This window comes from Acanthochromis polyacanthus, chromosome 21, assembly GCF_021347895.1.
Source record: "Acanthochromis polyacanthus isolate Apoly-LR-REF ecotype Palm Island chromosome 21, KAUST_Apoly_ChrSc, whole genome shotgun sequence".
Lineage (NCBI taxonomy): Eukaryota > Metazoa > Chordata > Actinopteri > Pomacentridae > Acanthochromis > Acanthochromis polyacanthus.
This window is the reverse complement of record NC_067133.1, coordinates 13,568,735-13,588,335: the sequence shown is the minus strand read 5'-3', so window position 1 is coordinate 13,588,335 and position 19,601 is coordinate 13,568,735. Positions and strand designations below refer to the sequence as shown.

The window sequence follows — 19,601 nt, the reverse complement described above, 5'->3', positions numbered from 1 at the left end:
GTAAATGCCGGTGAAGTATCTGCAGACCTTTGTTTACAATAGAGTAGTAACTGCAAAAAAACACACCCAGGATGTCCAGGTCCTGATGCTTTCAAGACGGGAAGATTGAACTCAAATTTATGTTTTCAGGAGATTGTGGAAATCACAATAATACAAAAAAAATCAGAACCCAATTTGTCAGTCCTTTTTATGTTTTGGAAAAATTTCTATTAGACTTGATGACTAACTGGAAAAGCTGCTCTGTCCCGGAAAAAAATGTGCAGACGAGGTGGAATCATTTTCTTCAGTATGATTACCTCCTGCTTCAGTTGCTCTGTTGTGTTTCGTCATCAGTACTGTAACGGAGTGGACTGGCGTCAGAAGCTGGACTCCCAGAGAGGAGCCGTTCTGGCCACTGAGCTGAAGAACAACAGCTACAAACTGGCCCGCTGGACCTGCTGCGCCATGCTGGCTGGATCCGAGTACCTAAAGCTGGGGTGAGCGGTGGGAATAACCGAATCTGTTGCACTGTGTGTGGAGGGAAGCAGCATAACTTGAGCTTTAGCCACAGAGATTTTACATTTAGAGATGTGCACTTATATTAATGTTTACCAGGTTCATCTTTCTAGAATAACAATCCGACAGTAAATCGTAACTTAAAGGTGTAGGTGAGACCATTGTAGAGAGGTAGATCTGTTTGTTACTGAGCCTGCATGTGAAACTACTGCTAGCAAATTCATCCTTCACAAAAATGTCTATAGTGCTTCAGGAAGTTGTCTTCATTTTGGCTGGAAACCACTCAGCTGTAATACAAACTGATGACCTTGAAGTGAATAATGGACATTGTGCCTGTTATGAGGAGGAACAGAGACAATAAGAAACCGTTCTAGCAGTGCTGCAGTTTATTAAACAAGGGAAGCTCAGACCAGCTGTCATTATATCGCCGCGTTCTGCAGGTACGTGTCTCGGTACCACGTGAAGGACTCGGCTCGCCACGTCATCCTGGGCACCCAGCAGTTCAAACCCAACGAGTTCGCCAGCCAGATCAACCTGAGCATGGAGAACGCCTGGGGAATCCTCCGCTGCGTCATCGACATCTGCCGCAAGCTGGACGAGGGCAAGTACCTCATCCTGAAGGACCCCAACAAGGTGAGCAGACACGCAGTACACATTTAACAGAAGAGCCGGCGGTGAGATGTTGGAACTGAGGGGTCGACTCTCTCCGTTTGTTGTCAACAGCAAGTGATCCGGGTGTACAGCCTCCCTGATGGGACCTTCAGCTCAGATGAGGAGGAGGAAGAAGAGGAGGATGAAGAGGACGAGGAGGAAGAAGGTACGTTGACTTATCAGCGCAGTGCAATAGTTGTATAATTTGAACACAATTACGCTTTTGTCCAAGCTGCTATCTGTAATTAATTAATCAAAATTAACGTGTTAAAGTCCCAGTCCGAGTACAAACATTATGTACCGCTCCACATTATTCCTGTTTGCTAAACCGGTTTCTCTTCCCTGTTCTCATTTCAGATGAAGAGAATTGAAGTGTGGAGTCGGCTTCAGTGACCAAAGCAGCCTTCAACGTACACATGAAACACAATGAAATTCCTTTTGACAGTTAATAAAGACACTTGATTGGACAACTGCTTGTAAAGGCTCTTTGTATGAGATGAAAGGCAAACAAAGAAAACAGGAAACTGTTTGGTCTAAATGTTGCTTTGGCTGCATACTGTACAGGAGTACATAAAACAGGATCCAGCAGTTTGCTTCAGATTCAATGCATAGTTGATGCTTTTCCTTGTTGCTCACAATTTCATCACATTCAGGGGTTGCTGGTTGTTTAAAACAAGGGAGAAGTCTAGATTTTGCTTTACATGCTTCCAGTAGTTATTGATGTCTGCGATTATACTCGACAAATAACACATGCAGTACCAACAGTTCCTGCAGATCTCACTGCATGCATGTTTGGTCACAAATAATCGTGGGTACGTTTGAAACTATTGAAAACGTGCAACTCGTAATGTCATCATCTAGGATTTGTCCTCGTTGGAATCAACATTGGACTTCAACAACCCTTGAGGAAAATAAAGTGGTGAGTAGCCAATCAAAATCAGCCAATCAGCTCCTGGATCCTGCTCTACATGCTCCAGCACAGTAGGTGGCGGTATGCACCTGAAAGTTGATCACTGGAGGTCCAGCTAAACTTATCATCTTCATAAGTATTTCACGCTAAAAAAGTAGCATAATCAAAGTGTGATGCCTGCATTGTAAAAGGTTCTGAAGTGTGAGATTCATGAAGTCAAACGTCCTCTTCCCTGCTGCGACTGCTCTGTTCACTCCCAGATCAACTTCAGATTCAGATCACCGAGTCTCTCCTGAATCAGCCGGTCGACTCGTTCGCTCTGTTCCACAGTAAACGTATTTTTCCAGTCGCCAATCTGACCTGTAATCAAAGCTATAGTTAACCTGACATCTGTCTACATGCTTCTGCTCAGGAGCTGCAGTTTAGTCACGTTACCTTTGCGCATGAATTTTCCACTCATCCTCTCCTCTGGCAAAAATTCGTAGTTGGCCTTCAAGTCTTTCTTCATGTTCTTAAATGTAGATTTTTCCACAACCTGCTCGATGGCAGCTTCACTCAGGTTCTTCCCTAAGAAACTGCAGATCTTCTGCACTGCTCCCTTCAGGTCCTGAAATAGAAAGCAACAGAGAAAAAAATATCTTAAACTGATAAATAGCTGACTATAAATGAACAACCTGAAGGAGAAAAAAATCTCACCAAAATCATGTCCTCATAGGTGAGGAAAAGGATGTTGTACTGGTCTTTGTTTGAATGCCACACCCTGATGTGGTCAAACCAGGAAGATCCCAAGACTGTAGAAGAGCATAGACCATCCAGTGAGTTTATATTTTCATTTAAAACGAAGTAGCTTTGCTCCTACATAAAGTTTCAGTCATGCTAGCAGCACAACTGCAGCAACAATTGAAACTTCTTGTCATTCATAGTCACCATGAAATCAATTTCAAAAACTTTCATCATCTTTATTTACAATTGGCAAAAGTTGCCACAAAACTTGCTCATTGCTGTCTTAGCTGGTGTGACTTCATTGAAAGATGATCTCTGGATACATAACTACTCGGTACCTGTGAACTGGAATGCACCTGTCTTTGAATTTATCCCCAACTACACACCTGTAAAGTTCTGTGACTGCATCTTGCACAGTGGTGATGCTCTTGTGTTATGTCTTCTGTCCAGAGACACAAAAACAGGCATACCAGCTGCCAAAGTGCTGATAACCACCTTTGAGGTAGTTCTGGCTACTGCAGAGGACCACATTTGCCATGACGACAACACACAGGGTGAAAACTTACCCCGCCATAATGTCGCGGCTTGTGGCAGGTATGAAAGTGGCCTCAAATAAAAGCAAAATCGAGTCCAAACGTCTAAAAGCAGTTGAAAACTGGTCTAACACTGATCCAGAATAAAATATGAAGCCAATTTAAAACTGTTTAAGTAAGTTCGAAATAAGTCTAACTCATCAGAAATGCTTAAAATGATTCAAAATGTCAGGTCAGCTTGTCATTATTACATGAATACCAGCTAGTGTGGATGAGTACTACGGCATGGAAATCTTGACAGAATTTATCAACACAGCAGCATCACAAAGCTGTACAGGTGTGTAGTTTAGATCAAAATGAAGCTCGAATTTGTCAAAGTCTAAAACAAAATGTTATGATCCCACTCCAGCTCCTGCCATTCTTCCTCCTTTTTTCCTTTTCCCCATTATCCCTCATCCATGTCACCTCCCTACCTGTCTTGTACCTCTGGCTCCCTCTGTCTGCTTCTGTTGGTCTTTGTCTTCCTGCCTGTCTTGCTCCCTCTACCCACCTGTCTGCTCTTAGCTGATTACTGCTATGTGTGATCTGCAGTAATCAGCGAAACCCACTCACCTGTTCTCCTCCTCACCTTAGCTATTTAAGCTCGGTTCTTTCTCTCAGTCACTGATAGTCACAGACTCAGTTCCCCTACCAAAACCAACCACCTCTGGACTGCGTCAGTTAATGGACTCTTCTGCTTTCCCCCCCTTTTTGTGGATTTCCCCCCTTGGACTCAGTGGTGCTCTGGTATGTTTTTGGATTTTCCACGTTGTAGTTTCCCTTGATTGCGAGTTCCCTTCCCGAGCCTAGTTCTTGGTTTAATTATCTTCCATGTGAATTCGTAGCGTTTCATAGTGTGTGTAGTTGTAGCTTTGTTGTTTGATTGTCCCGAGTGCAGCCCTCTCTTTATGTATTGTTTTAGTTTCGGCTTTAATAAACCCTTTTCTGATCGCACCAGTTAACCTGTTCTGTTGTGTCTGCGCCTGGGTTCTCCAACCCCTGCATTCGTAACGCAAAATCTAAAACCAGTTCACAAACAGTGTGAAACCTGTTGTACTCCAAGTCCAATACAATGTATGAAACCTGTACATATCTAATCTAAAACCAAGTCCCAAACTGGTCTACAACAAGACTCAAGGTAAGTGTCAAACCAGGCAAAGGTCTCTTTAAACTCCACAGAAGCACTGTAAAACTGTAAATTTCAGGTCCAAAAATATAAATCAGCTGCTTTGTATTTTTCTAAATCAAAGCAAGTCTCATAATCTTCTCCAGATCGACTGAAGAAAAACCAGCTTAGTTGTCCTTTACTTCAATTATGGTGTGATTTCCCCCCCCCCCCCCCCCCCCCCCAAGTATTTCAAGGTCTAAAACATCATCTATATGATCCTTTTTCAAAAAAAAAAAAAAAAAACTAAAAACATTTGTGTGTTTTTAGTCCAGTGGAGCCCAACCTGAGAACTGAGCCCCTCCACTGTGTCATCACAGAAATCTGGAAAGTCGTGATATGATTAATGGGAGAGCAAAAGTTCTGCTACTTAAATATTGTATAATTTTACCTGTTGGTTTCAAAGGCAAAATGTGTCTTTGAAGCTGCTAACAACTCATGACCAGTGCAGACAAAACCATATAACATTGTTTTACTTAATTTGTAAAGTACATAAATGTGTGAAATAAATATAATACTCACTATAATGTAAAATACAGTGCTTGTGTTTTTGTGCAAGTACCCTACAATGGTATATTTCTTGAGTAAATGCACCAAATATGCACATTCCAGACTTTATTAATCTTTCTGTTCCTGATCAAATGGTGATCAGTTACAATTTATCAGCCCTGAACTCTGCATTCATCATTTTGCACGTAGTAGAACAGAGATATCTCACCGTTTCCCGTCAGGTACTGCTCTAAATACTCGTCAAAGTTCTTGGGACTCTGTAGTTCCTTCAAGGCTTTGCTGAAGTGGTAATACGAGATGATGTTGTCCTTCGGGTTCCGCATCACATAGATGATCTGATGTAAAAACAAACAGAAATTAGACGAGTCTCTGTGCCAAACTTAACTGAAATAATTCACTTTTTAATGATGCCTTGATTTTTTTTATTTATTTTTTTTAACTGAAAGTCAAATATTTTATCACTTTGTATACTTTTGCAGCCCTTTTTGACTTCTTTTAACCTGCTTATTACCTTCTCATGAAAACATCACAGAACCATACGTAATGATTAAAACTGAAAAAGACACTTTACACATTAAATATCGGGGCATGAAATATTCTTAAACAATACAGTACAGTTTTTAGACAGTTGCTGGAGCAAAAGCAGAATTTTAAAGACACTGCCTGGACTTTGTTCTATGACCGTTTCCTTCTATTTCACACAATCAATCCAGAATTGGGACTAACACTGAATATATCAATGTTTTTGCCGCCGGACTGAGATTCCATAAAGTGCTGACCTTTCCCTTTTTCTCCTTCAGTCCAGGAGGCATCAGCATCGGGGTCAGATGAGAGGCGAAGAGCCGAGGAGAAGGTCGCAGGGCGTAATCTGGTCGACCTTCTCTGTATTCCAGCCAGGGCATCTGCTCCATGTTGTTTGGATATTCATTAAGACCCCCGGCCAACTCACAGATGGAGATGATGATCTGCTGAGTCCAGATGGTGCCTGTGAGTAAAGGTAGGTAAACAATACAGCTGATCACTTTATCCAGGACTAACCTTAAGCAATGTTGAACGTTTCCTCGCACAGCCACACACGTCCAGGTGTGGCATACATCGGGCTGTGACACAAATGTGAAACCGTCGAGATGTAGCTGATCAATTCCAAAGATTACCTCTCAAAGTTTCTAGGAATGGTATGTGTGAACATTGAGCATTTTTAAGAGTTACAGTGTGCTTTAGAAGTTTGAGATGGACTTGTCTGGAGCAAAATGACACAAACAAGTCTTAGAAAAATACTGAAGTGTAAATTGTTGTTTAAAAAAAGAGGACAAAATATATTGAAGCCAGTGTAAAGAGGCTGAAACATAGTGGGAACCAATATGACAAGACTAAAACATACTGGGAGTCAGTTTAAATAGAAACATACTGCTAGCCAATAGAAAGAGAATAAAACAGACCAGTAGTAGTTACTTTTTGAAAATTAGTAGGTGGTGCTATTGAGCCTTTTTGGGTCACACATATGCAGTTACTCTAATACAGGGGTCTGCAACTAAAATTCAAAGAGGTCCAGTCAGAGAAAATGTATTAAAACACATGTCCGGAACATCATAATGTCTAACTTGAATTAGTGTTATATACGTTGATGTACCCTAGCAGTTTTATTAGTGTCTGCATGTAACCAATAACTGAGCATCAAATAAATTCAGTATGGTTCAAAAACATTTTGACATTTATTAATAAATAACTTTTGATTGAACCGTACACCTTAAACTAAAGTGCAGAACTTGAAAAATAATGACTGAACAACCAGAACCAACTTATATACATCTTTCACAATACCTAAATGTCAAAAAATGTAAACAATTGAACACTTTTAGATATTTTTTTCCTGTCGTATATCACTTCCCTTATATTCCTGCTGCTTAATGGGAGAACTGAGCTGGCAGTATTTTGAATCGTTGTCTGAATGGTGTCAGGGTCGTTCTGAACCACATTTGGAGCTCATTGGTGAGTCTGGAACGATTTTTTGAGTTCTGATTATGTTCATAGTTGAGAAAGCTGCCTCTCAGCTGAATGTTGAGCCAAACAAGGACATCATGTGACCACAGTCTGTCCCTCCCCTCTCAGCTGCAAAGCAGAGACTTCGTTGGCTGAGTAGCGTCACGTGGGATGGCTGAACTCATACCTACTTGGTCTGTGTGTTCCTGAGCTGATAACGAATACCACCAGAAACACTGGAAAAGCTGCGCCGGTAAAATAGAAGGGACCAGTCAAATTAAAAATCCCGTTACAATTTACTGATTACAGGTCCCGGTCCGTATAAGACGACGTCTCAGTCCAGATCCGATTAGAGTGTTCTAAGCAGGCCAGGTCGCCTGAATACCGCAGCTAAGAATAATGGATGAGTCTATTATAGATCAGTGATTGTGCCGCTAGAGGTGAAATTCTTGGACCGGCGCAAGATGGGCGAAAGCATTTGCCAACAATGTTTTCATTTATCATTTATGGCTTCAAAGTTAAGATAAAACAAACGGAATAAGAACAAATACGACGAAAAAACTCTTGCATTACAAGAGGTTCCTTGCACTGTTGGTGCTCGGACCCTAATAGTGCATAAACAGAAGTAGTCTCACTGACCTGATTTTGGGTAAGTGACGAGGAAGACATCGCTGTCTCTGATTTCAAAGCTCTGAAGAGAATCAATGTACTCTGCAGTTGCGGTGTCAACAGCAAAGATGTAGTTTTTATACCTGCAGAGATAGTCAGAGATCTTCTCCATGTTACTTCTGAAGGACACGGACAAAAAGTGCAGAGAGAACAAACAGAGGAGTTAAAAACCTCACAGCAGTTGGACTTTGGACTCTAATTAGTGCAGAACTGCTGGAAAACACCATAAACTGTATACAGTTATATCAATACAGTAGTAATATAAAGTAGAATAAGATGGGATATATAAAGGTAAAGCACAACCCAGAGGAAAAGAAAATTCAAAAAGAGATCTCAAAAATGTTTCATTTACTTCTCCTAGACAACTTTGAGATCTGTGTGACACCAAACTGAGACTAAGGCTTATTTCTCCTGTGTCTCATTTTTTTCTCCTGAGCAATAAGATGCACTAAATCTCAGTTTCGTCTCCTTTAAAGTTTCAGAAGAGATCTCAACAAGCTCTCATATAATTCTCAGAGTTTCTCAACTTTTCTGTCTCTTTGTGATCTCAGGCAGAGAAATCAGAGAGCTCTCTCTAAGAACTCCATCTATTCTCATCCCAGCTTCAGTTCATGCATCTCATACTAAGCTCAGAGAGAACAAATGAAGAGATCTCCACAAGCGCTCATTGAATTCTCAGACTCAGATCAATGTTTTGGTTGTTTTTAATCATCTAGCATGTTGACTTTATTGTAATCCACATGATATTTTTTTTAATTAATAAAGATTCAGATTACTTTATTCATCCCAAAAGGGAAATTCATTTGTCTGTCAGCTCATCTGTTATTTGCTATAGAATTATAAAGCCTGATTGCTGTGGGTACAAAGATCTTCTATATCTTTCCGTCCTGCAGTCAAAAGAGAGACCCATCACGATATTATGAGTGGATGATCCGTGTTGTTTAGAATGATAAATCCAGTCAAGTGGGAGGAGAGGGTGACATGATTGAAGTCACCATATATTATTATAAGTGCCTCAAGATGTTTAGGCTGTATCCTGGCAACTTCTTATTTGTTGCAGCATTTGTAAGGTGTGTGTGTGCAGATTAATATATGCATAGGGTGGCATAGCTCAGTGGGTAGAGTGGCTGTCTCACACCCAGAAGGTTGTGGTTTGATTCCAAGTCTGTCCTGCTCATGTGGAGCTGTGAGTGAGCGAGTCTCACATATTGCTCCGTAGGAGCTCCACTATTGTTCATTTTCTTTTCCAGAGGAGAAATAAAGGAGCCATTAAAAACACTGTATTGAGATTAGCAAGGTATCTCCCACAAGTCTCAAGTATGACTCCCTCTAATTATCCTGTCTCACCTATTTCTCCTAGTGAATTTTAGGAGAAACGTATGAGAAACCTTTAGACAAAATTGAAACTAAAATGAGGCTGACATGAGAATCTCAAATTTGTCTCCTGAGCTGTAGAAGACCAAGCTTTGAGCAGTAAAATTTTCCTCTGGGAAGTAGTTTTTTTTTTTTTTTTTTTTTAAATGAGCTTGAGTAAATGTACTTGGTGTCTCTCCACTACTGCCAAACAACACAGAGTGTCATTTAAACCAAACAGGATTTAAAGCAGAAATTACCATCTGCTGCTCTCTGACCATGAGTTTACTCTTTATATCCCAAGAACACACTGAAATGCAGTCATTGACTAGGCATTCGTCAATGGAAGTAAAATTCAGTGACCTGAGCTAACCCATGGGAGCAGAGATTCATCAGAGGAGATCACTACTATCAGCATTATTCTTTTTAAATGAGACAGGAACGATGTGAGCCTCTGATTCTAAAGCAGGGCGATTCAACATTTCATGACTTCAGTGGACATAGATTCAAAAGTTTTAACTGTCACATAAACTGTGAAGTACAAAGTAACTGTAGCGTAAGACTGTGGAATAGCAACAGGACAGACATACAGAGACAGGGTTTTATTTACTTGCATAAAGAGCCTTTATGCAATAGTTATAGTTCATTTTACACCCCAATAAAGTAATCTGAGGACACAGAGATTATAGTAATTATTTTACCAGCATCTGATACAGGTAAGAGGTCATTTTACAGTGAATGTTATGTAACTGGTTTGATTGCAAACAGACTTTTAATTTCATACATATTTTATTCCAATGTCATTTTGACATTAGAATAATCATAAAACTTTATAGCAAGTTGAAGAGACAGCCTGTTAGCTTTCCTCACTACAAATATCAATGATGTAATACAGTGACACACAATCCATCAATGCAGCTTCATCGTCAAGGATTTTTTTTTTAATTTAATGTGAAACTTCAGCAGAGCAGAATAACAAGCCTTTATATCAAAATTAAGAAAGACATTCATCGTCTGCTATGAAAAATAGTTGAGGCTGCTTTATGCTGCCCGTTTTTTTTTGTTTTTTGTTTTTTTTTAGAAGGCATACCCCTTCCTCGCTCAAAGACTTTCAGTATTCAGGAATGAGTACATAAGATTTATTGATGAAACTGTTTGGGAGAAATCTTACCCAGAGGTAGAAGTCTGTGAGGGGCCTGACAGGAAAGTTGACCTCAGTAGAAAGTTGATATCATCCAGACCAGCTCTGGTTTGAATCAGCTCACTTTCAGCAGCACATGGTTCACAAGAAAATCCAGCTGCTTCTCTCTCCATGCTACTTGAGTTGCTTCTCCCTTCCCACAGTTCACAGCTGTTTCTGATTCAGCTCCATAGACTGTATATACACTCAACAAAAATATAAACGCAGCACTTTTGTTTTTGCTCACATTTTTTGAGATGAACTCAAAGATCTAAAACTTTTTCCACATACACAATATCACCATTTCTCTCAAATATTGTTCACAAATCTGTCTAAATCTGTGACCGTGAGCACTTGTCCTTTGCTGAGATAATCCATCCAGCCTCACAGGTGTGCCACATCAAGATGCTGATAAGACACCATGATTAGTGCACAGGTGTGCCTTAGACTGCCCACAATAAAAGGCCACTCTGAAAGGTGCAGTTTTATCACACAGCACAATGCCACAGATGTGGCAAGATTTGAGGGAGTGTGCAGTTGGCATGCTGACAGCAGGAATGTCAACCAGAGCTGCTGCTCGTGTATTGAATGTTCATTTCTCTACCATAAGCCGTCTCCAAAGGTGTTTCAGAGAATTTGGCAGTACATCCAACCAGCCTGACAACCGCAGACCACCTGTAACCACATCAGCCCAGGACCTCCACATCCAGCATGTTCACCTCCAAGATCATCTGAGACCAGCCACTCAGACAGCTGCTGAAAAAATTGGTTTGCATAACCAAAGAATTTCTTCACAAACTGTCAGAAACCGTCTCAGGGAAGCTCATCAGCATGCTCGTCGTCCTCATCGGTGTCTCGACCTGACTCCAGCTCGTCGTCGTAACCGACTTGAGTGGGCAAATGCTCACATTCGATGGCGTCTGGCACATTGAAAAGGTGTTCTCTTCACAGATGAATCCCGGTTCACACTGTTCAGGGCAGATGGCAGACAGCGTGTGTGGCGTCGTGTGGGTGAGCGGTTTTCTGATGTCAGTGTTGTGGATGGAGTGGCCCATGGTGGCGGTGGGGTTATGGTATGGGCAGGCGTCTGTTATGGACGAAGAACACAGGTGCATTTTATTGATGGCATTTTGAATGCACAGAGATACCGTGACGAGATCCTGAGGCCCATTGTGCCATACATCCAAGAACATCACTTCGTGTTGCAGCAGGATAATGCACGGCCCCATGTTGCAAGGATCTGTACACAATTCTTGGAAGCTGAAAACGTCCCAGTTCTTGCATGGCCAGCATACTCACCGGACATGTCACCCATTGAGCATGTTTGGGATGCTCTGGATCGGCGTAGACGACAGCGTGTACCAGTTCCCGCCAATATCCAGCAACTTGACACAGCCATTGAAGAGGAGTGGACCCCCCCCAATAAAACAAAACTGCACCTTTCAGAGTGGCCTTTTATTGTGGGCAGTCTAAGGCACACCTGTGCACTAATCATGGTGTCCAATCAGCATCTTGATATGGCACACCTGTGAGGTGGGATGGATTATCTCAGCAAAGGAGAAGTGCTCACTATCACAGATTTAGACAGCTTGGTGAACAATATTTGAGAGAAATGGTGATATTGTGTATGTGGAAAAAGTTTTAGATCTTTGAGTTCATCTCATAAAAAACGGGAGCAACAAACAAAAGTGTTGCATTTATATTTTTGAGTGTAAATATATATGTATATTTATATACAGTCTATGTTCAGCTCCTCATCTCATTCCCTTCAAACTTACAAAGGACTGTTCCGCACTTTTTAACCCCCCCTTTAACTCTATTGAATTAAAAGATGTTCAGTTTACTGTCACAGAGGACTTAATTCCACTTAAAATTTGGTTGTATTGTCTGAGAAAGATATTTCAAAAAATGACATCCGAGAGTAAAATCCAAACAAATGTTTAATTTTTGTTAAACGTTTGCAGATACATTGCAGAAATTGAAAGAACTTGGCAGAATTTAAAAAGGCGGTAATCAGTACTCTAGAATGAACATCTTAATGTTATGTTTCTGATTATTTACACATTAGGTTCAGTCTGTATGACAGAGCTTTCATCTGTTACTAAATATGTTGAAACAGGGTTCATAAAATGTTAAATTCAGTCAACAAAAAATGTACTGCTGAAATAACCAAAAAATTACGAAAATTGCATAAAATCCGAACAAACGATAATTAGCTATAAACAGCTTACATTTCATTGTACCATGAAGAAGAGTTTAATCTTCATACATGGTTCATTTATATCTAATGGTTTTTACATATGATCATAGTATTAATACAGCGCTGTCTGCCTGTTGATTTATACTGAATCACACTATAGACTGTTGTTCTCTGTGTTTCAACCATTTCAGTAGAGGGAACTTCCATCTCTGTTTTCCTCTCTTTGTCTTCAACTTTGGATAAAATGGCGTCTCCAGCGCAACTTTGTTTTTCTCTGATGTTGGCTGGCCTTCGTGCAGAGAGTCATGGATCTTCTGCCATGAGTCCATCTCTGAGCTCCACAGAGCAGCTCTGGCTCTGATGAACTTTGAGACTTTACTCTCGCTGCCTTTAGCCAGACTGATGCTGTCTTTGCAGATGAAGAAGATATCCATGCCAAGGAAGAGACCATTGAATACAAAGGAGCTGGCCCTGGGTGCACTGGAGAGAGCAATAGGCCCTTTGACTGCTGCCTGACCAATATCTGGGATTTCTGTAGCCAACATGGATATGCGGCTTACGGCTTTCCCCTCCTGAGCCACCAGTTTACCAACGTTAGCACCAACATTAGCACCAACTTTAGCCAGTGCCACACCTACTCCCACAGCTACATCTACGTCATTTGCTTCCACTTTGCTGACTGGTTGATTGGCCACCTTCTTCAGACATTCCTGGAGACTCTGCACATCCTCCATGAAGCTCTCAAAGGCTTCACCAGCTTTCTTTTGTTGCGTAGCATTTACTCCGATCTCTGTGAAAGTGGTGACAGCACTGTTGCCCATTCCCAGCCCAACCTCGGTCCTTGTCAGAGCCAAAGAAACTCCCGCTGTGACAGGAATCAGTGCTAAACCAACAATCGACTGCCTCTAGTTTCATTCAGTGACAGTGAATTAAGCACTTATCCACAACATTAAAATGACCTTACTAATGTGTGCATCCCCCTCGTGCCACAAAAGCAGTTGAAGCCTAAAGTCTACTGACCTCTGGTGGTGTTGAATTTGTTTCTCAGGCACAACCCACAGATGCTTTATCGGATTAAGATCTAGGAAATTTGGGGTGCATGTCAACACCTTGCACTCTTTGTCATGTTCCTCAAAGCATTCTTGAACAAAATTTCACAGTGTGGCAGAGAGCATTATCCTGCCTTACAGAAACCACTGCCAACAGTGAATACCGGTACCACAAAGGGGTGTACATGGATTACAACAATGTTTAGGTAGGTGTCAAGGTAACATCTACATGAATACAGGACCCAAAGTTTCCCAGCACAACACTGCTTCACGTTGTGCCTTCCCTTTCTCAGACCACCTTCATCCATTGCTCAGTGCTAGAGTTCTGATACTCACATTTCTATTGTAGGTGCTTTCAGTAGTGGACATGGAATCACATGGACACACCTATCAGTATTGGGTATTTCATGATTGGGTAACCACTTGACTTCTTGTCCTTTCTTGGGCCACTTTTGCTATACTTCATACCAGGAACACCCCACACACCAGCTTCTTTGGACATTTTCTGACCCTGTCATCTAACCATCTCAGTTTGGTCCTTATTAAAGCCATCAAAATCCTTTCATTCATCAATGTCCTTCTCTTTATCTTTCTTTGTGGGATTGGGTGATGATGGCAGCAGGTTCCAGATGTCCCTCGCTGCAGCAATGTCTCCAGTTCCTCCTGCTGTGTTCTGAAACCGTTCCCAGTTCAGGTGAGATATATAATGTCTCCACTGACTTCTGGGTCGAACCCAGGAGAAACCGTGTTGCTGCATGACTCACAGTGTTGTTTGGACTACAGTCTTTATGCAGAGCAGAATTTTAACACTTTATGTACTGCACATTTTTATGCAGTTTGACAGTATGTGTCAATAAGTCTTTAGAAGACTTTGCCAGAGTGTGCTGACATATTTGGGATCAAAACACATTCCCGGGTAAAACGTATCTGATTTCCTCAAGCTGATTGATGTTATCAAGCATCCTTTATAGGTCGTCTTCAGTCAAATCCACATGGAGTTTCACCAGTTTTTACGGTCTTTTTCATACGAAAGTCACTGAAACAGCTGTGAAAGACAGTTTGACTTATTTTCTGCCTTACATGAAATTTATTGTGCAACATATGTGTATCATTTAGTTTCTGCAACATCAGTTTACCTTTTGTCCAGCTTCTCACACATGGTTTTGGTGATCTGTATGTATCTGTCCAGCTGATTTGCCAGCACTTCCACATTCTGAAGTTTGGGAAGGAAGAAGACGTTTGCGTCTCTTTTAAACTCCAGGAGGAGAGGGCAGATCTGCTGTGCAGCACCGATGATGACCTGAACATATTCAAAGCTGATCTCTTCAGGCAGGTGCAACACCTTCATGAACACATGCAGTGAGGTGACCGCCAGCTTCTCCACTGCATCCAGGAAACAGTCAAGCTTCTTCAAACCTCCCAGAGTGTCCTTCAACACTTCATCCAGCTCCTTCTCTAGCTCTGCACACCTTTCGTCATCATTTAGGGTTACCTTGCTCTTTAGATATTCCACAAAAGCCTCACCTTTGTCCTCCGACTTAGTAACATGGCTGATGTCAAGGTCAATTTTGTCTGCCCTGCCCTTGATGTCCATCATCATTTCTAACTCCGTCTTTCTCGATGTCTCCCATTTTGGGAACATATGACAGAATTTTCTCATTGTGTCGATGTAATTGAGAGGATCTGTGATGAAGCGGCACAAGACCTGTTTTAGTTCCTCTCTGTAAGACAAAACATCTATTTTGAGATTTAAAAACCAGTTCAAACATACATACCAGTATAGGACAACCTGTTCCTATGTATGAAATAGGTGTTCACGTTTCTTGGTTTTAATGTCAGAGAGCCAAGTTTAAAGTCTTCATGACCTAGTAATGGTTTTAACCCCAAAATGTACAATGCTCATCATATTTATTATCTAACAAAACCTGATCCTATATATGTCTATATACTTGTCCTTAATTTTACAGCTTAGAAGAACAGAATAAAAAAAACAAGAAATGAATAACATAAGAGTCTAAGAGCTTCTCTGCATCTTCAGTGTGAAACGTCAGGTGCAGTTTGTTTTTAACTGATTGCAACACCTGCTTTAAAGTTTTTCAAAATTCAATCGAAGGAGACAAAAAATGACAATATAAAGACTGTCAGTCAGTATAGCCTTCCTTAACCCTTTCCTCAGGTTAATTCAGGACCAGCTCTCCGTTTAAAGGGTTAGATTCTATCTGCCTATTAGCATTCCACCTAACAGGTTTCAGCAGAATAATTAAGCTGGTGTCGAGGAATACTCGCCTAGGTCCTAACTGTCTTCTTCCAAACGTCTTACCCCTCTTACTTCAATAAATACTCTCTCACTAAGCAGCCCTCCTAAGTAGTAGAATTGATTTATTGATCACGTTTGTTAACAACAACTTTCCTCTTAAAACTGTGGCACTTGTTGATATTCCTCGGTTCATTTTAGAGGTTTGGAAAACTAACCTCAGGGGTAATGTTTAAATAACTAGTTGGATTAAAGTAACCTTTAAGAACCATTAGATTTAATGCACACAATCAGCTTAACTTTTTACCACTATGCAGAAAAGGTGAATCATAATAATCTCATAAGACGTCTCTTTAAATGCAATATAGCGTTTTATTAAGTAATTATTAGCAGGGGCACAGCATTAATTCATGATTAAACAATTATTTGATTATTTCTAACTAAGCTGAGCGTACCTAAGAATCTTCTCTAATTAGTAAATTAGGAGAGAGAGCGGACAGCGCGGCCACCGCTGTTTCACCCAGTCTTGACCTGCATCTGGGAGAGCCACTCGATCGACCAGTGGACTCGGTACGAAGTCTTCTTTGTGGGCGGAGGGTGTTCTTCCTAGGCAGGGGGAGTGGAGAGGTCCCGAAAGCCAATCGTTGGTCTGTCAGTTATCTTTTGTAGCAGCAGCTGGAACACAAGTGCGGGCGTCTCAGCTGTCTTCTCAGTCGGGTGGTGGTGGTGGAAAGCCCCCGTCTCACCAGGCTGCGGTGGGTCACTGGGTCCTCCAGCCCCTGGAGTGGAGCAGCCCTCTGCTGCTGCCTCCTGCGCCTCTCTGGATGCCGTGGGTGCTTGCCTCTCTTCATCTCTTTGGACAACTGCAGACCTCTCAGGACTCTCCTTTCAGCAGAGTGTGGTCCTCGCTTGTTGAACAAAGTCAGAAAAAGACTTTGCCTCCAACAATGTTCTCAGCGATCTCTGGAGCCTAAGTCCTGCGTTGTCTTCCCGTCTCTCGGGCAATAGATGCGGCGAAGAATCTTCAGAACTCCGGCCAAGTTCCCCTTTGCAGCTCCGGCGAGCAGCATCTCCCCCTCCGGGGGAGAACTCAGAATTCAGTGTCTTTGACTCTCTCTTTTATAGTGTCTTTGACTCTCTCTTTTATAGTGTCATCCTCTAATACACACACATTATCTGTACGCTCAGTTGCTGAACTATCAGGCTCACAACAACTACACACATTGTCAAGGCCTGGTCAAGGCACATTCAAGGCACAATGGTGAAGTCATTCTTCATGCGCTTCCTATAACCATATTTGGAACTGTGCACGCACTCCTCACAGGCCAAGATTTCCCCAGCATTGTAGTTCCCCTTTTTTTGTAAGTGCGCAGTTAAGAATAGGTTACTTCTCCCCACACACAGAGGTTTTACTTATCACTTCTTTTAATCATTACATCTTAGCATGATCATATAACTCATTTTAAATCATTCTCTTCTATAGCAATAATCATTTCAGAATATATATCAGCCTATTAAAATCATTCTTGCATAAGCATAATCATGTGGTTAACTTATATAGTTTCTCATTTTAGCTTTTCATTGGTCTGCTTAAAGCTTTTATTTAGGTAGCGGCTGCTCCTGGGATCTCAAACAACTAGGCCCCACTTGACAAGACACAAAACCCCAACAAAGAGAAACAAAGTGAAAACTGCCTGCTGTAGGATGGTATGTGACCAGCAGAGTTTGCCAGAGCACAAATGCTTCCACAGTGAATGCAGGCCTTTCAGAAGGTTTCATATTTGCAATTATTAAGTAGTATTCTCAATATTTTTAGGCAACATTTTTTGCAGTATTACAGGACATATTTTAAACTGTGAGAAAAATAATATAACTATCTATCCAAAGCAAACTTCTATTGAGGTACTTGAACCATGGGAGTTAATGTTAATGTAGGAAATCAGTAGATTGTAAACAATAATGTTTTTTTTGTTGTTGCACAGAATGTTACATTATGCAGCATGTTCAAACAGACACCCAAAGACTGAAGCAGAAAAGACATGAGTTGAGAAGTAGAAGGAGAACCTTAAGGCAACAGTAGAGGCTCTCACACTGGGATAAAATCAAACACCTGCATAGAAATGAACTGAATAACGAATGAAACGCCATGTTTTTAAAATCTTTTATGGCACCGACTGAACGCTGGACTGCACTGTCACTTTTGCAATGCCGTATGGTAGGTCACTCTATTAAGGCAATGGAGGGTCAACAGGTTCAAAGGGAGAAGCTCACATGCAGTGTGAACAGAGCAGCTCAGATTACAACACAAATACAAAGGGAGTGTGACTCCAGTGTCTGCAATACATGCCATTACTCCACTATACCTTTACATAGCAAACAGCTTTTTTTTTAATGCTGTAACGGAGTTCAAAATCTTGCATATTTCATGTTTAATGGATCAACATATATAAGGGATACATTTTTAAAACAGTTTTCTTGAGGAAAAAGTTGGCAGCTTTATAAATCAATAATCAAAGCAGATGATGTACAGTGAACTTCATCAGCACAAGGAATAACCCTTTGCCAGCTAAACTATGCCTGTTTGCCAACACTAAACTGCTCATTGCCCAAGCGACTGCCTCCCAAGGTCACTACAGTGTTAAACAGTCAGAGACTCCGACTGGTGGAACAACTGAGTCTTCTGACTTATCTGGTAATAAAGTTTTGAAAAATTTGATAGCGGATTAATCATTAACATCCCGAGTATATACAGAGTGTTAAACTGCTGGATCTGTTGTAGGTGGAGCTGATTTTATTGATTCGATACAGAGACACTGCACTTTCCAAAGGGTTCAAAGATAAATCGGTCATGAGATGATTAAAGGGAGACGACGACAGCTTGGGTGGGGTTGCATTTTGAAAGCTTTTCACGATCGAAATTTATATTTAATGTTAAAGCTTGGAAAGTAATTGAAGCAGGATAAAGTGGTGAAATGAAAAAGTCAACGCGGCCTCCTGAAATTCAAGCCCTTTTCAGACTTTGATTTGTAATTTTGCTCCTTTCATCAGTCTATTAAAGTGACAGCATTTGGTCATTCAGACATGTCATTTTTTCATTCGTGTTTCTCACGGCAGAGATAGAAAACTTTACCTTGTGGCGTAATGTATATTATTGCACTAATAAACAAAGAACTAAATTCAGATCCAGCAAGTAACAAATTATTGCAGTGAATCTTATAAACCGTAACTTTGTGCTTGACAGCTCACATGTCTGAGGTGATCAGAAGTACACAGCATGACTTTGTGTTCTGAAATTCTTAGTTGCTTCTGTTGTTCCACCTGCATAAAAGCGTGCAACTGACTCTCTTTTAAGACGCTCATATGGATCCTGCTACTGTCTGATGCTGCAGGTATTAAATTAGTAAAGTAAAAACCCCTACAAACAGCTAGAAGCAACAGAGTGAACTTTGTCTCCTGTGAACATTTTGTCAAAACCTACATCCATCTATCCATCATCTATACACTGCTTAATCCTCATTTAGGTCATGGGGGGCTGGAGTCTATCCCAGCTGACTTAGAATGAAGGTAGGGGACACCCTGGACAGGTCACTAGTCTATCACAGGGCTACAAATATCGACAAACAATCACACTTACATTTACACCTATGGACAATTTAGAATCACCTATTAACCTCACCATGTTGTTGGACTGTGGGAGGAAGCCGGAGTACCTGGAGAAAACCCACACATGCACAGAAGGCAAAAGTGCTAACCACCAATCCACTGTGCAGCCTCCAAAGCCGACATGACATTCTATATTTGTGAGTCTCATTAATCTGACCTGTTCTATATTAAGCGCAGTAAAGTTTTCTCTCCGTTTGACATTTCAGTTTGTAAAAGATGTGAAAAAA

The 19,601-nt window shown here is 41.1% G+C and overlaps 2 protein-coding genes and 1 long non-coding RNA gene across 7 annotated transcripts in view; 2 read left to right on the top strand and 1 right to left on the bottom strand.

Annotated features, from left to right (window-relative positions):
* eif3d (eukaryotic translation initiation factor 3, subunit D) overlaps nucleotides 1–19,601 on the top strand; it is a 67,514-nt gene that overhangs the window by 6,919 nt on the left and 40,994 nt on the right. For 2 of the 3 annotated variants that reach the window (XM_051941343.1, XM_051941344.1), the window contains exons 13-15: nucleotides 334–476; nucleotides 936–1,128; nucleotides 1,219–1,312. In XM_051941343.1, coding sequence (XP_051797303.1) covers nucleotides 334–476; nucleotides 936–1,128; nucleotides 1,219–1,312 — 430 coding nt within the window. Of the gene's footprint in view, nucleotides 1–333; nucleotides 477–935; nucleotides 1,129–1,218; nucleotides 1,313–1,503; nucleotides 1,617–19,601 lie in introns of those variants that run through there. The other variant, XM_051941342.1, reaches the window with a different exon arrangement.
* LOC127531636 (amine sulfotransferase-like) overlaps nucleotides 2,234–19,601 on the bottom strand; it is a 64,092-nt gene continuing 46,724 nt past the window's right edge. For 2 of the 3 annotated variants that reach the window (XM_051941350.1, XM_051941352.1), the window contains exons 2-6: nucleotides 5,806–6,011; nucleotides 5,235–5,361; nucleotides 2,753–2,847; nucleotides 2,492–2,663; nucleotides 2,234–2,416 (exon numbers count right to left, since the gene is read on the bottom strand). In XM_051941350.1, the coding sequence (XP_051797310.1) occupies nucleotides 2,307–2,416; nucleotides 2,492–2,663; nucleotides 2,753–2,847; nucleotides 5,235–5,361; nucleotides 5,806–6,011 (710 nt within the window). In that variant the 3' untranslated portion in view covers nucleotides 2,234–2,306. Of the gene's footprint in view, nucleotides 2,417–2,491; nucleotides 2,664–2,752; nucleotides 2,848–5,234; nucleotides 5,362–5,805; nucleotides 6,012–7,645; nucleotides 7,834–19,601 lie in introns of those variants that run through there. The other variant, XM_051941351.1, reaches the window with a different exon arrangement.
* Nucleotides 5,918–16,222, top strand: LOC127531646 (uncharacterized). The gene is made up of 3 exons (XR_007938776.1): nucleotides 5,918–6,023; nucleotides 14,077–14,151; nucleotides 14,647–16,222. It is a non-coding gene; the product is annotated as an uncharacterized LOC127531646 (long non-coding RNA).